The sequence below is a fragment of the Macrobrachium rosenbergii genome, chromosome 44 (genome assembly GCF_040412425.1).
Source record: "Macrobrachium rosenbergii isolate ZJJX-2024 chromosome 44, ASM4041242v1, whole genome shotgun sequence".
In the NCBI taxonomy this organism is placed as follows: Eukaryota; Metazoa; Arthropoda; class Malacostraca; order Decapoda; family Palaemonidae; genus Macrobrachium; species Macrobrachium rosenbergii.
The window spans coordinates 27,033,472-27,050,808 of NC_089784.1; the positions used below are offsets into that span (position 1 = coordinate 27,033,472).

The window sequence follows — 17,337 nt, forward strand, 5'->3', positions numbered from 1 at the left end:
TGGTTTCGACAACTCTGTAGATGTAGGGAGCAAAAGTCAGTTCCTATTTTTTCTCTTTGAAGCGTTAGGTTATATATATATATATTTTATGCGCTTTGAATTATTTAGAAAATATATTTTGAATTTTTGTGTGACATATATAACTTGCTGGAATAACAACCCCCATCCTCAGATGAGAAAATTTCCAATGAGAAGATATGCTAGAAGTGAAGGCGCTGAGGTGAAGTTACTGACAAAAAGGAAAGAACACAGCCCTATATGACATATCATTTGGTCAGATATAGAACAATCAACCACAATATAAAAGTGTCATACAAGAAATTAGGACCCAGAGCATAGGAAAAAGTTTAGCAGATCTCAAGAGCACCAACATCAGATCTCTGCTGACGATGATAAAATTTAATATCTACACTTCTTACAATTTTGAAAAGCACAGCTTAAAGATTATAACGTGTAATTATTTGATATTTCATAAAAGAGGAAAATCATAGCACTTAGATGAATAGTAGATGAGAGTTAAGAAGCCATTCGAGCTATTTCTGCGCTATCCGGAACTCCTAAAAATAGATGGATGTCGTTTGTTACTAGCTATTATCGTACATATGAGATGTAGGTCACATGGTCAAAGAAAACGGGTTTATTTTTTACATCCACTTTGTTTTGTTTAAGTATAAAATAGGGAGGTTTTCTACATTATTTTTCAAAAAAATAAGTCACATTTTTATTTCAGCATGTTTTGATAAACTTTTGTAACATTTTTATATACAAGAAAAATAAGCAATATTTTAAATCTCCCGCCTGCTGTTAGGTCCATCATCTTTCGTATATATTTGAAATACCTTTATATATTAATATATATATAATCTCGACCCATACTTATTATAAAGACAAAATAATAATAAAAGAATATTAATATATTCATGCTATTTCGGATGATTTCATAAACTGTACACCCATCGCCATCTTTGTTGTTATTGTCTCTTGTTTTGTTTTAGGTCTGAATAAATTGCGGACCCAAACCTCCAGTGATTTTGTTTGAACGTGTAAAAAGGATATCTCGAATCTCATTTTCGCGTTTCCAGGATACACAACTTATGACAGGGTGAGATGTATGACAATTTGTCAAGCCAGTAAAAACTCATTTGAGGATTAATGATAGGCCCAAGTTAGTCCCAGCTGAGGCTTTGGTCAAGAATTTTTCGTAGGGCCGAATACATTTAAATTCCGTTTCTAGTCTCTGCGAAAACTTATTTATCAGTATTGATTTAAGTAAGTATTTGAGAACGTGTTATGAAAGGTTTTCCCATATAACATCTTCGTTAAGGTAATTCCAAAGAAGAGCTTCCCGCTGAAATATCGTTTATTAATAAGATTTCTGGACTAAATGCAGTACAGTTAAGATAGCCAAATTTGAGAAATTTACTGTCGTTTGGGCTAGCTGTTTAGCCTGTGTTTTTGCATTTATCTGTGAGGGGCTAGGCTAGTACCAGGCCTAAGCATGGCAACCCTGGAGCTTTTCTTGAGAAGTAGGCTACTTGGAGTTTTTATGCTGCGCTGTTAAGTCTCCTTAGGGTAAACGCTCAGGCCGTGGCACACTGCGTCATTCCTCTGTTGTTTGGACACTTTCAGAAAATGCATTTGAACGCGCCCCCATCAGCATCGGTGAGACTTGTGCCCCCTCTACACAACACGCCAAGACCTCTACGTTCCTATCAAAGTAACAGTTTTCCACTAAATTACATAATAATGGCATATTTTGGATTAAACAGAGGTTCATTAAGATTTAGCCGTCCGCGTGTTAACTTACGGCCATGATGCTCTCGAAACTTTTACTTAAAACACTTTAAAAGTGGACAAGTGATGCCATCTCGATACTTGCCGAGTCACTTATGCAAACAATCTTCCCATTTCCTGCATTAAATCTGCAAAATATTTGTACCCATAGACGCTGACACCGTTTCCTTGACGTCAGTGGTAAACGCTGGCGTTTTTGGGGCTTGGACGGGGAACTCTAGCGAATTTTCGGGATTCTAGAGCGCTAGATAATATTTAAATAAGATTAGACAGCTAAACACTAGAATAAGGTTATAATTTGAGTAAATGTATTACGTGTTCATTATAATTCATATGAAAATATTCGTTCTTGGAACAAACCAGATTCATGAGACAAATTTCAACACTTTTGCTGTGGAAATTACGATGTAGCTATTTTTCGTGTTTTTCTATCTTTTTTTTTATTTGTTAATATGTATATCACACAGTGTAAGTATTGTCAAATATAATGGTGTTTTAAGTAATGATTTTGGGTTTAAAACCTTTATTTCATGTAGTTTAATGTCATGGCATCTTAAACCTTAAGGGACGGAGCCTCAGTGTGAAGTAAAACAGGATCGGGGAGGTGGACAGATTGAGCCTCAGTGTGAAACAGTATTATGCACCACTGATATGGTAAGAATGAGGGAGGAGAGAGCAGTGCCAATACTTCTATATGCTATAAATTCACTAATGGCAACTTTTATACTGGCTGGAGAGTTGGGCCAGTTGCCGCAGAACGTCTTTTCAGCCGTCGGTAATGTTTCTGACTTGAAGGGGGAAAGTACTGCATCTCTCCCTCACATGAGTCTTTTTTTAAGTTTGCCTGTAAATATACAAACGGGTTACAGTTGTTTTTTGTTTTTATCTTTTACGATAGTATGTTGATTGTAAATGTAATTTTACAAAGAAAATTGCAAAGAAATATTCGAAAAAGCATGTAAAAGTAAAAAAAAGTTACTGAATCTTCCCTCTCATAAATTTACATGAATATTTTTCAACAAATATGCAAAAAATTTGTTACTGCTTTTATTTCTTATGTTTTGATATTGTGTGAACAGTAATAATAATTTTACAAAATTCAATAAATTTATTTATTAGAAAAAACATATATAAGTTGGTAAAATTTACGATTGTCTTGCAAATGAGGCTCCACAAGGGGTTGTAAATAGTAATTTTCAACTTCTCAAGGAAGGTAGGGAAAATTTTTTAGAATTATTTTTTATAGTGTGCATGTACATGTCATTCTCTTTCCATTGATGTGATTTTTTTTTTATTTTGCCGACCTCAAAGTTTCCCCGGTCTGGAGTGCTGCACATTGATAAATTATGCCGTCCCTTAAGGGTTAACTCTCGTACCAATTGTAGTCAAATTCTCATATTCAGCTTTCTTGCATTTTTGTCAGTGGTAACATTTATATGGACACATTACATGCCTCAGAAAAGTCCTAACAACAAAATACTACATTTCTGTCGGAAACAGTTCACTAATGCGTCGTCCGCTCTCGGATGTTTGTGGCAGCCAGATGGACAACAAGGCTGGAAAATTGTTCCCGCCACAGTTTCACTCCTTTGATGGAGTAAAGTACTGTAAACAAACATTCTCACGTATTTTAAGTGGTATTTTGAGTGAATTAAGAACAAAATGTGCATAATTTCAATCAAATAAGCACTGTAGAGCTTCAGTTGTGATGTCAGTAAGGATAAAGCAAAGGATTAAAGGTAAAAATGTATTCCAGTTCAACATGATGACAGACGGGAATTCCATGTCTTATAATTTCACTAGTATAGGCAAGAAAATGTTGTTTTATATAAGTAACTTACCACCAAATAAGTAGATAGCTATAGTTTCAACTTTACGCGGCAGCTCAAAATTCGAAATTCGCGGTAGCGCTCTTTTGTTTTGGTTGTAGGTATGCTGCCCCGCCCACTATCAGGGAAGAATAGGTATAACATAGCTAAAGAGCTCAATTCGTTTCTGCCAGTTAATGACTGAACACCAGTTATTAGCAGCTCTTGTTTCGTTTTCATCTGATGGTCGGAGATCGTCTTTGGTGAAATACTCTTTGCTCTTGGTAGCTCTGCTATTTAGCTTAGCTAGAATATGGATTTATATCTTCGATTGTGACTTGTTTTGACCAGTATGTCTGACTCTAGTTTATCCAGCACTAGGTGCAGTATTGCAGCAAAGGCTGCAAAACTAGACTCTTTTCTGCAAAATGTGACTCGCATACCATTTGTAGTACTTGTAGGAACAAATTTGTTCTCCAGATTTGAATTGTGACAAATGTAAGGACTGGGATAGGAGGAAATGGAAGAATTTGTGAACACACATGGACAAATTGCAGCGTGACCAAATTAAAAAAGCTACAGCTATGGCCGAAGCTAAGGCTTCCGCTAGTACAGGTCATTCCCCAGGAGTTGTTATTGATGTTATGCCTATCCCTTTGACACCTGGGACAGCTTTCTCTCTCATTTCCAGTCCTCCAACTTTTCCTGTCACTCCATTACCTAGCTCTCATTTTGCTGAACCCAATGCCATTGCCAGCTTAGAAGCATGGGTAGACAAAAAATTTAATATGCTTGTTAATACTGTTTCCCAGATTGGGAATTCTGTTAAGGTCCTAATGGACAAGTTTAATTGTGTAGTGTCGAGTGAAGTGTCAGTGGAGGTGGCAGCTGTTAGTCCCACCGATACTCCTAGACCAAGGTCCCTGCTAGACTCCCCTTGCTCATATAGGAGGAAGCAAACTGGCAGTCCAAGGGAGGTCGATGGGGTTTGCCCACGAGAAGTCGTCACCTCATCCGAGCCTGTTATTCGATCCCAGGCTGTGGAAGAATGCCATTGGAAAGGTGTTCGTACGGATGTGCATGCCGTATCCTCAAATGAATCAGATTCTCCTGCATCAAAGAAGTGCAGGGGACGTTTCACGAAAGTATCGAGACCGTTGAAAAGGCCAGGTGCTTCCTTGGATTCAGATTCGCCCCGCCTCGTAAGCGAGCAGTAGAGAGAGAACGTAGCACTCTCCCTTCTTGTAGTTTTTGGGAGTCACCAGCGAAAGATTCTCACTCCGATTCAGGTGCGAAAGTGCGTTCTGACCCCAAAAGAGTGTGTGCCAGTCCATCTTTGTGGCGCTAAGTGTCTGAGCACACATCATATGAGCGTACTTCAGCTGAGCGCTCATTGCATGAGCGTGCAGTTTCCGCCTTCCCAGTCCGTGGGTGCCCAGATTCCGAGTTAGAAGAACCAGCGTATGACCGCTCGGAGTTTCAATGTCAGTTCACCGAGCACCCATCTTTGGGGCGCCAAGTGTCCGCAAGTACCGCAACTGCTTCATAGGAATCGCAGGAGTCAGTGTCTGCTTTGATAGCGAGTGGGCGCCCAACGCCCATGCATCCAGCCTCTGGGGCGCCTCTCTCGAAGCTCTCCCTACTGTTGATTCTTCAAGAGAATTTCTGTCTGTGACCCAAGATCCCTTGTTGGTGGTGCTTCAACTTTGACTTGATAAAGAGTTGAACCTTCTTCAAAAACCAACTCCCGTAGTGCAGGAGACCGTGAAACCCCCAGGATCACCTGCATTGTCTGTTAAGGAACCTGTAGAAGAGGAACAGCCCCGCTTCTAGTTACTCGGCACTACTCAGGTTTTTCCTAGTCTGCTACTCATCATTCTTCTCTCCAGCCGTCCCTTCTTCACCCGATTCAGCCTACTTGATGCGACAACCACCAGGTACAGCCAGACTTCCACGTTTGGTGTTATCGTCGTCAAAGAAAGCTTTCGCCCGAATGAATGCCTGGTTAGTGGAGAAGAGAGAAGTCGGAAAGGCGGTGTTCTGTTCGCCTCCCTCTTGTTTGATAAGGCAGAAGTATGTGTCTAATGCAGCTGGAGAAGCTCCGTCCTTGGGAGTTTCTGCCTCCTCTCAAGGGGTCTTCTCCAGTATCATAGATGCTTCTGGTCGTTCTGCTTTCTCGTAGGCCAGAATTCTCTTCACAGCCTCAGAGTTGGATTATTTATTGAAAGACATCTTTAAAGTCTTTGAGGTGTTCAGTTTTTTGGATTGGACGGTAGGGGCTCTAGCCAAGAAAATAGAAAACTTCGCATCAGATTGGCTGGGAGTGCTGGGGTGTGCTAACAGAGCCGTAAGAGATGGAGCACTAGAACTAGCAACATTTTCACGACAGGAGTCCTCAAGAAGCGAGACTTAGTGCTCGTTTGCAGCAAAGGGGGTCATCCCATCACAATGGTCTTCGCTTCTGTTTGCCCCCCTGGACAATAATAGCCTGTTCCCACAAGAAACCCTGGAGTGGGTGTCAGTAGAGCTACAGAAGAAGTTGACTCAGGACCTCCTCACTCAATCCACCAAAAGGACTAAGTTCCCCGCATGAGCCACAACTTCCAACACTTCTACCAGAATGTCGTCACCCTTGCAGCAACAGCCCTTTCAAAGTTCCAGAGGCTGTTTCCAATCCCGATCTAGAGCCAACCTCCGAACTTCCAGACCAGCCAAGAAGCCCATTAACAAGCCAGCACCTCAAAAATGAGTCTTCCGTCCTCCGTGTTCCAGTGGGAGCAAGACTTTCTCATTTCTGGACAGAATGGAACAAGAAAACTGTGGAGCCGTGGGTGCTGAAAGTATTGAAAGAAGGCTATGCTATCCCTTTCAGGGAGAAACCTCCCTTAGTAACCTCTCCCATCAGCTTAACAGCCTACTCGGTAGACTCACAGAGGTTTTCGGCCCTATCTCGGGAAGTATCAGCCCTTCCAGAAAAGAGAGCCGTGGAATTAGTCGAGGATGTGAAAGGGCGGGGGGGGCGTTTACAACTGCCTCTTCATGGTTCCTAAGTCGTCAGGAGGATGGAGACCTGTCCTGGACATCAGTGCCCTGAACCTCTTTTAAACAATGAAGTTCAAAATGGAGATGAGTCAGTCGGTATTGTCGGCCATCCATCAGGGAGACTGGATGATTACGATCGACATGCGAGATGCTTACTTCCACGTTCCAGTTCACCTGGACTCCAGGAAGTACCTGAGATTCATGTTCCAGGACAGAGTCTTCCCGTTTCGGGCGCTTTGCTTCAGACTCTCCATGGTCCTTTAAGTTTTTACCCGGGTATTCGCTCCCCTAACAAAATGGCTACATCTTATGGGGATAAACATCTCTCTGTACCTGGACGACTGGCTTCTACGCTTCCCCTCGAGATCTCAGTGCACGGAGGACCTATAGAAAATTCATCGTCTCTCTCAAGAATTAGGCCTAATAAGCTTCAAGAAGTCAAAGCTAGTCCCGACTCAGTCTATTCTATATTTGGGGATAGTGATAGGCTCTCAGAGTTTTCAGGCTTTTCCATCCCAACAAAGGATCTTACATTGTCGCAGAAAAGCCCAAGACTTCGTAACTCTCCCCTCCTGCTCAACCAATGAGTGGATGAGTCTTCTGGGAACCCTTTCTTCCATAGAGAAGTTCGTCCCATTAGGCAGGCTACATACAAGAGTACTGCAATTTTACCTAAAGGCAAATTAGAAAAGGAAGTTGTTCCCGGACTTGTTTCTTTTCAGCATCACTCCCCAGGTAAAAGAGGACTTTCAGTGGTGGTTAATGGAGAACAGATTTGCGACAGGAAGGTCTCTGGCTCCAGCGAACCCTGATCTAACGTTATACTTAGACGCTTCGGATATGGGTTGGGGAGCCCTTCTCAACGATTTGGAGGTTTCAGGAACTTGTCGCCTGCAGAAAGAAACCTACACATCAATGTAAAGGAATTAAAAGCGATTCATCTAGCACTGCAACACTTTGCAACACAAACCTTCAACAAGACAGGGGCGGTCCATTCAGACAGCATGACCGCCTTGGCTTATATCAAGAATCAAGGAGGGACTCATTCTTTTACACTCTATGAAGCGAGAAAAGATTTCTTCTATGGGCAAGGAGCAACGAGACCCAATTAGTGACCTGCTTCATTCAGGGCAGGATGAACGTCCTTGCGGACGAATTGAGTCATGGCAAACAGGTCCTACCAACTGAATGGACACTCAATCCACAGGTGTGCACCGACCTGTGGAAGCTGTAGGGAAAGCCATCGATAGAACTGTTTGGGACGTCCAGAAACCATCGTCTTCCTCTGTATTGTTCGCTGGCTCTGGGTCCGCAAGCATGGGCGACATATGCAATGCTGCAGGACTGGTCGAACCTCGACCTTTACACCTTCCCTCTCTTCAGCATGGTGAGTGAAATATTGAAGAAATTCAGTGCACACAAAAAGTGTCAGTGACCTAAGTAGCTCCCTTTTGGCCACACAAAGAGTGATTCCCTGATCTGCTGAGCCTTTTGATGTACTTCCCAAGGCTACTTCCTCAGAAGAGAAATCATCTCAAACAGCCGCACTTCCTCCAGTTCCATCAAGGCTTATCCAATCTTGCTCTGACAGCTTCAGACTGTCAGGGAGCTTGTCAGAGCGAAAGGATTTTCAAGAAAGGCTGCAGAAGCTATTGCTAAGTGCAGGCAACAATCTTCTTCTGCAGTCTACCAATCCAAGTGGGCAGTTTTTCGGAAGTGGTGCCGGGAGCAAAATATCTCCTCTTCTCAAACGTCTGTAGCCCAAATTGCAGATTTTCTTTTACATCTGAGAACATCGAAAGGACTCACAACATGTACCGTCAAGGGTTACAGAGCGATGTTGAGTTCAGTTTTTAAACATAGAGGAATAGACCTGTCTTCAAACCAAGACATCATTGACTTAATTAAACATCTGAATACTAGTAAGCAGGCAAAACCCTCAGGAGTAGCTTGGAACTTGGATGTGGTCCTCATATGGCTGTCAGGACCACCGTTTGAACCTTTGGATTCACCGTCACTTCAGAATCTGACGAAGAATACCTTATTCTCGAGGCACCGGCTACAGCCAAGAGAGCCAGCGAGCTTCATGCCATCGATAAAAGGATAGGTTTCTCACAAGGCAGTGTGGTATACTCGCTAATTTTGGATTTTTTGGCCAAGAATGAGGATCCGGCTAACCCTTGGCCTCGCTCCTTTTCAGTCAAAAGCCTGTCAGAAGTACTAGGTTCATCCGATCAAGAGAAAGTCCTCTGCCCAATAAGAGCTTTGAGAATACACCTTGAAAGAACCAAAAACCTTAGAGGTTTTGCCCCTAATCTTTGGTGCTCTATTAAAAACCCCAACCGTCCTTTGTCCAAGAATGCATTATCATTCTTTTTAAGATCCATCATTTCGGAAGCACACTCGGGAGTTCAAGATGATTTACTGCTCTTGCGTAAAGTAGAGGCTCATGAAATAAGAGCCGTGGCGACGTCTTTGGCTTTCAAACGTAACCTGTCTTTCTCTTCAATTTTGCAAGCAACATTTTGGAGGTGCAAGTCAGTGTTTGCCATGTTTTACTTACGGGATATTGAAACTGTGTACTGTGTACGAAAAATGCAGTACTTTAGGTCTGTTCTTCACAACTGGCATGGTATTGGGGGGATGAAGGAAAGAAGGAACGCCTTCTTTTTCCTCTATCCACTCGCCTTGAATAAGGATAGTTGTACTTCTTGGGAAGTCTGGTGAGCACTGAGTTGTTAGCATCACCAATTGGTATTTTATGGTTTTGGTTAATATTTCATGGTGGTGTAGGTTAATTTTATCTGGTCTTTGTTGTTCTATTGAACTGCACCCAGGGCAAGGGCATATCCACATATTGATTATGTGGACATGTTTGGATTGTGAGCTATGGCAACCTGCGATTTACCTCCTACGTTGCAAAGCACCCACTCAAGTAGAGGCGACCCTTGGCTCTACCGCCATGCCGCTACAGGTCGAGAGGAGCTACGACCAGAGGCAGTACCCGTTTGCCGTTGCCCCCTCGCCAGGTAAGGTTACAACAAGCATTTCAAGATGCTAGCTAATTTGCTATTCCAAATTATCCTTCATATCAAGTAGTTTTTTGGGTAGCATATGTCCATTCATCCCACCTCCACTCAATGTGGGGTTCAGCTATATAATTATTTGTTAAGTTAATTATATAAAAATGAAATTTTCATAAAATAAAGTTTTATATATACTTACCAAATAATTACATAGCTATAGTTTCTACTTTGGTAAGTATATATAAAACTATTTTATTAAAGTTTTATATATACTTACCAAATAATTACATGATCGGAGCCCGCCCTCCTCCCCTCTCATGGCCAGAGAGCATAAACGAATTGAGCTCTTTAGCTACGTTGTGCCTATTCTTCCCTGATAGTGGGTGGGGCAGGATACCTACACCCGAAACAAAAGAGCGCTACTGCGAGTTTCGAATTTTGAGCTGCCGCTTAAGGTAGAAACTATAGCTATGTAATTATTTAGTAAGTATATATAAAACTTTATTTTATTATAAAAATGTCATTTTTATTGTGCTAATTACAACTAAAATCTTGAGTAATATCTATAAACATTACATATATACTCAGTTAGTGTTCAGTACACCGTTAAATGAGCACTGGGAAGTAAGTGTCCAATCGCCATTCATTTTGACACAGTATTTGGGGGAACGCCATATTGGATTAAAAATTGCCTTCAACACCTATTTTACGAAGACTTCACATGCGTATTTTAGTTCGTATGGCAGTTTCTTATAGCTCATTTTGTTAATGAAGTTTCAATCTTGTGAAAGGTTTTCTTAAAGGTATAATTTTTTTGTTATTTCCCCAATTAAATAACGAGTGAAAAGTGAAAATTCTGCCACCCATGTGTCTCATGCCCCATCGTTTTACCCTGATATGCGTAACCTAATATGAAAATCATACTAGGCTATTATTGAGACAGTGTAGTTTGCAGAATGACAGGAACAGGCTCTAACACTGCCTCCAAGGGGAGGCTTAGTCCATGTTTCTTATGTTCTGTGTAACTTGGGAGGGTGGGTTGGGGGGGAGTGCACGGTATCCTATGCAGGTTAGAAAGGTGAGGTCTGGTCAGGTTAGGTCATGGCATTCCAGGAAAGATCAGGTTTGTTTTTGTCGGCGGAACCTGTGTCTGCCATTCTCAAGTGGCCCCCAGCCCCATTATTGAGTACTAATATTAAAGTAAAATAATACTGCCTATCTGTGTTATTTACATAGGTCACAGCCCTCCTCCCCCCATGGTAAAATAGTGGTATGTCTCCTCCTGGTTTATATTATAAGCTAGTAGGCCATAGATTACTCTGTTATAAAATTATACAAAGGTCCAAAGCCTTTTTCTAAGAAATGCCTCTCCTCCTCCTCCACCCCCATCAGTTGGCATTTTTGAAGGTTTACTACACTTAAACTCTGCTACTATACAATAAATAAAAAGAAAAAGAATGTAGTTAGTATGAATCGGCACTGGTTGGGGTACAACTTTTTAGCTTAAAATGATAAGAAGTGACATGGAAGTGTGAAATTATGCCCAAAAGACAGGACCCAGTAACTGTAATAATGCTAAAGATAGATTCTCAAAGTGATCAAATGATGATTACATTCAGATGGCTGTCCTTTACAAAGCTGGCAGTCCAGGAGATGAACTTGGCAAATGGAAAATGCTAGTTATGCACAGAATTCATTTATATACTGAGTTCTATGTGTTTATTGAATTTTTGATGAAACAAAATACTGTAATGTTGTAATTCTTCCAGGTATGGCTTCTACGGGCAATGAGCAACAGTTGCGTTTCAGGTGGAATGACCACATGCAGCACATCTCCAAAGTAAGTGAGATTAGTAATATAAACAACTAATAGGTTCATAAGCAATTACAGAGTATAGGTGCTTCTAGAAATATGCACCTACTTTTTGTACTCCAGAATTTGGTATTTGTCACATATAAAAAGTTTTTTTCCATTCTCGTAAGTATGAATAAAGATTTTTTTCAAATAGCTGGTATTTCAGTTGCCAAGTGCACTTACAGGCGTTTGGGTTTACTGTTAATACACTGTACAGTACTATATTTTAGCACTGACTGCCCCTTACATGAAATTGTTTAACCTAAGATCTCTCAAAGAAGCAAACACTGATTTTAGATGCCTAGGACAGAGTGATGACCAACCTTACTCCTTTGTTAGTCTAGCATAAAAGAAGAAAGGACAATAAGGGGAAAAGTAAGATGCTTGTAAAATACAAAGTGCGTAATTTTGAATGTTAATATAGTAATTGATGCACAGTAAACCCCCCCCCCATATTCATATTCTCATGATTCACAGACTCGCCGATTTGCAAATTTCTCTATGGAACATATATACACATTATCCATGGAAAATTCACCTACTCACAGTATTTTTCACTGCATTTGAAAACATCTTAAACCCATGCAGCAGTAAGCCCAAGAAGATTAAAGAAAGGCCTATTTAAAAAAGTGATTTATAGATTTGAATTATTTAAGTTTTCAGGTGTTTGGTAAGTATTTCATGGCGTTGCACATCCTTCTACAGGCAGCCCCAGGTTATTGGTGGGCTCGGTTATCATCGATCTGGTTTTATGGCGCTTGTCTAATGAGGAAAATTGCCAATTTTCGGCACCGAAAATCACCGATTTCTGCACATCGGTGCTGATAATTGGGTATTGGTGCCGATTTTCAGTTATCGTCATGCTATGATAACCAGGGACTGCTTGTATTCCCTTTTTGTGTAAATTCTTATCAGTGTGTGATACTGTTGTTTTTGCTGTCCATATTGTAGAAAATTTATCCTTGTTATGCATTTTTATATAAGTAACTTACCAAATAATTACATAGCTATAGTTTCTACTTTATGCGGCAGCTCAAAATTCGAAATTCGCGGTAGTGCTCTTTTGTTTTGGGTGTAGGTATACCGCCCCGCACACTATTGGGGAAGAATAGGTACAACGTAGCTAAAGAGCTCAATTCGTTTCTGCCAGTTATTGACTGAACACAAGTTATTAGCAGCTCCTGTTTCGTTTATGCCTGATGGTCGGAGATCGTTTTTGGTGAAGTACTCATTGCTTTTGGTAGCGCAGCTATTTAGCTTAGCTAGAATTTGGAATTCCTTTGATTGTGACTTATCTATTGAAATTTTGTCCATCATGTCTGACTCTAGTTTGTCTAGCATTAGGTACTGTAGCAAAGGCTGCAAAACTAGACTCACTTCTGCCAAATATGACTCGCATACCATTTGTTGTACTTGTAGGGAACAGATTTGTTCTCCAGAATTGAACTGTGACAAATGTGAAGACTGGGATAAGGGTAAATGGAAGACTTTAGAGACACACTTAGACAAATTGCAGCGTGACCGAATTAGAAAAGCTACAGCTAGGGCTGAAGCAGGAGTTGATATTGATGTTATGCCTATCCCTTCAATGCCTGTGACAGTTTTTTCTCCCATTTTCAGTCTTCCAGCTTTTCCTGTCACTCTATTATCTAGCTCTCATTCTGCTGAGCCCAGTGCTATTGCCAGCTTAGAAGCACGGGTAGATCAAAAATTTAATTTACTTGTCAATACTGTTTCCCAGATTGGAAACTCTGTGAAGGTCCTAATGAACAAATTTAGTAATGGAGCATCGAGTGAAGTGTCAGTGGAGGTGGCGGCTGTTCATCCCACTGATACTCCTAGACCAAGGTCCCTACTAAACTCCCCTTGTCAGCCTGGGAGAAAGCAAACTGGCAGTCCAAGGGAGGTTGGTGGGGTTTGTCCATGAGCCTGTTGTCCACCAATTCCAGGCTGCGGAAGAACCCTGCTGGAAAGGTGTTCAAATGGATGTGCATGCCCTTTCTTCAAGCGATTCAGATTCTCCCACATCAAAGAAACGCAGTGACCGTTTTGCCAAAGTTTCTAGGCCATTGAAAAGGCCAGGGGCTTCCTTGGATTCAGATTCGCCTCGCCAACCTGAAGATCGTTCGGTGTCTGAGCTTTCGTCTCTAGTGCACCCATCGTATGAGCGCACTTCGTCCGAGCGCCCATTGCATGAGCGCGCAGCTTCCACCTTTCCTGTTCGTGGGTGCCCAGATCCCAAGTTAGAAGAGCCTGTGTTTGACCGCTTGGAGCATGAACGTCAGATTGCCAAAAGCCCAGGTGCCGAGCGCCCAACGTCCATGCATCCAGTCGTGGGCGCCTCGCTCACAGTCCACCCTACTTCTAATTTCTTCACGATCCCGCAAGGAGATTTTCCAGTGTTGGATGCCTCGAGAATTTCCATCTGCTGCTCAAGATCTTTTGTTGGCGCCGCTTCAACTTCGGCTTGATAAAGTGTTGAGCCTTCTTCAAAAGCAACTCCGGTAGTGCAAGACACTGTGGAACCCCCAGGATCACCCGCTTTGTCCGTCAAGGAACCTGCAGAAGAGGAGCAACCTGCCTCTCATTGCTCGGCACTGCTCAGGTTTATCCTGGTCTGTTACCCTTCGTTCTTCTCTCCAGTCATCCCTTTATCACCGGATTCGGCCTACTTGATGCGACAACCACCAGGTACTGCCAGACTGCCACGTATGGTGTTGTCTTCGTCGTCGAAGAAAGCTTTTGGCCACATGGATTCCTGGCTAGCAGAGAAGAGGGAAGTCGTGAAGGCGGTTTTCTGTTCGCCTCCCTCTCATTTGATAAGGCAGAAGTATCTGTCTTATGCAGCTGGAGAACTTGGGAGTTTCTGCCTCCTCTCAAGGGGACTTCTCCAGTATCATAGATACTTCTCGTTGCTCTGCTTTCTCGTCTGCCAGAATTCTCTTCACAGCCTCGGAATTAGACCATCGGCTTAAAGACATATTTAAAGTCCTCAAGATCTTTAGTTTTCTGGACTGGACGGTGGGGCCCCTAGCCAACAAAATAGAAGACTGTACGTCCCTTCAAGAGAACTTCGCATCGGACTGGCTGGGAGTACTGGGGTGCGCTGATAGAGCCGTAAGAGATGGCGCACTAGAGCTAGCAGCCATCTTCACAACAGGAGTCCTCAAGAAACGAGATTTGTGGTGCTCGTACAGGACAAAGGGAGTCACCCCATCGCAACGTTCTTCGCTTCTTTTTGCACCCCTGGACAAGAATAGTCTGTTCCCACAGGACACTCTGGAATGGGATTCAGTGTAGCTACAGAAGAAGTCAACTCAGGACCTCCTCACTCAATCCACCAGAAGGACTAAGTTAAGTTCCCCTCACGAGCCACTGCAAGCACAACTACTAGAATGTCGTCGCCCCTGCAGCAACAGCCCTTTCGAGGTTCTAGAGGTCGTTTCCAGTCCCAACCTAGAGCCAACCTCCGAACTTCCAGACCAACTAGGAAACCCATTAACAAGACAACACCTCGAAAATGAGATGTCTGTCCTCCGTGTTCCAGTGGGAGCAAGACTTTCCCATTTCTGGACAGAATGGAAAAAGAAGAATGTGGAGCTGTGGGTGCTGAAGGTATTGAAAGAAGGCTATGCTATCCCTTTCAGGGAGAAACCTCCCTTAGTAACCTCTCCCATCAGCTTAACAGCCTACTCGGTAGACTCACAGAGGTTTTCGGCCCTATCTCGGTAAGTGTCAGCCCTACTAGAAAAGAGAGCCGTGGAAGTAGTCGAGGATATAAACACGGAGGGGTTTTACAACCACCTATTTGTGGTTCCCAAGTCATCGGGAGGATGGAGACTTGTCCTGGACATCAGTGCCCTGAACCTCTTCGTTCAAACAATGAAGTTCAAAATGGAGACGAATCAGTCAGTTTTGTCGGCCATCCATCAGGGAGACTGGATGGTTACAATCGACATGCAAGATGCTTACTTCCACATTCCAATTCACCCGGACTCCATGAAGTATCTGAGATTCGTGTTCCAGGACAGAGTCTTCCAGTTTTGGGCACTCTGCTTCAGACTCTCCATGGCCCCTCAAGTTTTTACCCGGGTACTCACTCCCCTAGCGAAATGGCTACATCTTATGGGGATAAACATCTCTCTGTACCTGGACAATTTACTTCTGTGCTCCCCCTCGAGATCTCAGTGCATGGAGGACTTGCAGAAAACTCTTCGTCTTGCCCAAGATTTAGGCCTTTTAATAAACTTCAAGAAGTCACAGCTAGTCCTGACTCAGTCTATTCTATATTTGGGGATAGTTATAGACTCTCAGAGTTTTCAGGCTTTTTCATCCCAACAGAGGATACTAACTTGCCGCAGGAAAGTCCAGGACTTCGCAACTCACCACTCCTGCTCAGCCAACACATGGATGAGTCTTCTGGGAACCCTCTCTTCCATAGAGAAGTTCATTCCATTATGCGGGCTACATACAAGAGTACTGCAATTTTACCTCAAGGCCAATTGGAAAAGGAAGTTGTTCCCGGATTCGTTCATTTTCAGCATCACTCCCCAAATAAAAGAGGACCTCCGGTGGTGGCTAGCGGAATACAGATTCACAACAGGAAGGTCTCTGGCTCCAATGAACCCCGACCTAATGTTATACTCAGACGTTTCAGGTCTGGGTTGGGGAGCCCTTCTCAATGATATGGAGGTGTCAGGAACATGGCCACCTACTGAAAGAAACCTCCACATCAATGTATGGGAATTAAAAGCGATTCATCTGGCACTTCAGCACTTTGCAACACAAACCTTCCACAAGACAGTAGCGGTTCATTCGGATAGCATGACCGCCCTGGCTTATATCAAGAATCAAGGAGGGACCCATTCTTTTACGCTCTATGAAGCGACAAAGGATTTTCTTCTATGGGCAAGGAGCAACAAGACCCAATTAGTGACCCATTTCATTCAGGGCAGGATGATCGTCCTTGCGGACAAATTGAGTCATGGCAAACAGGTCCTACCGACAGAATGGACACTCAATCTACAGGTGTGCACCGACCTGTGGAAGCTTTAGGGAAAGCCATCGATAGACCTGTTTGCGACATCAAGGAACCATCATCTTCCATTTTATTGTTCCCCGGCTCTGGACCTGCAAGCATGGGCAACAGATGACATGTTGCAGGACTGGTTGAACCTCGACCTTAACGTTAAGCCTTCCCTCCCTTCAGCATGGTGAGGGAAGTGTTAAAAAAGTTCAATGCACACAACAACGTGTCAGTGACCTTAGTCGCTCCATTTTGGCCACACGAGTGGTTTCCCGATCTGCTGAGCCTTTTGACGGACTTCCCAAGGCTACTTCCTCAGAAGAGAAGTCTTTTCAAACAGCCGCACTTCCTCCGATACCATCAAGGGTTATCCACTCTCGCACTGACAGGCATCAGACTGTCAGGGAGCTTGTCAGAGCGAAAGGATTTTCAAGAAAGGCTCTCAGAGGTTATTGCTAAGTGCAGGCGACACTCTTCTTCTGCAGTCTACCAATCCAAGTGGGCAGTTTTTCGGAAGTGGTGCCGGGAACGAAATATCTCTTCTCAAACGTCTGTGGCCCGAATTGCAGATTGAGAACATCGAAAGGACTCACAACATCTACCATCAAGAGTTACAGAGCGATGTTGAGTTCAGTATTCAAACATAGAGGAGTAGACCTGTCTTCGAACCAAGACATCAGTGATTTAATCAAACATTTGAATACTAGTAACCAAGCTAAACCCTTGGGAGTTGCTTGGAACTTGGATGTGGTCCTCAACTGGCTGTCAGGGTCGCCGTTTGAACCT

General features: G+C 42.9%; 1 protein-coding gene across 3 annotated transcripts in view; it reads left to right on the top strand.

Annotated features, from left to right (window-relative positions):
- Positions 1–925: 925 nt before the first annotated feature.
- The window catches only part of LOC136829451 (uncharacterized), a 47,646-nt gene continuing 31,234 nt past the window's right edge, over positions 926–17,337 (top strand). The window contains exons 1-3 of one of the 3 annotated variants that reach the window (XM_067088106.1): positions 964–1,102; positions 2,360–2,448; positions 11,440–11,510. In XM_067088106.1, coding sequence (XP_066944207.1) covers positions 11,442–11,510 — 69 coding nt within the window. In that variant the 5' untranslated portion in view covers positions 964–1,102; positions 2,360–2,448; positions 11,440–11,441. Of the gene's footprint in view, positions 1,103–2,359; positions 2,449–11,439; positions 11,511–17,337 lie in introns of all 3 variants that reach the window. The other 2 variants (XM_067088107.1, XM_067088105.1) reach the window with 2 other exon arrangements.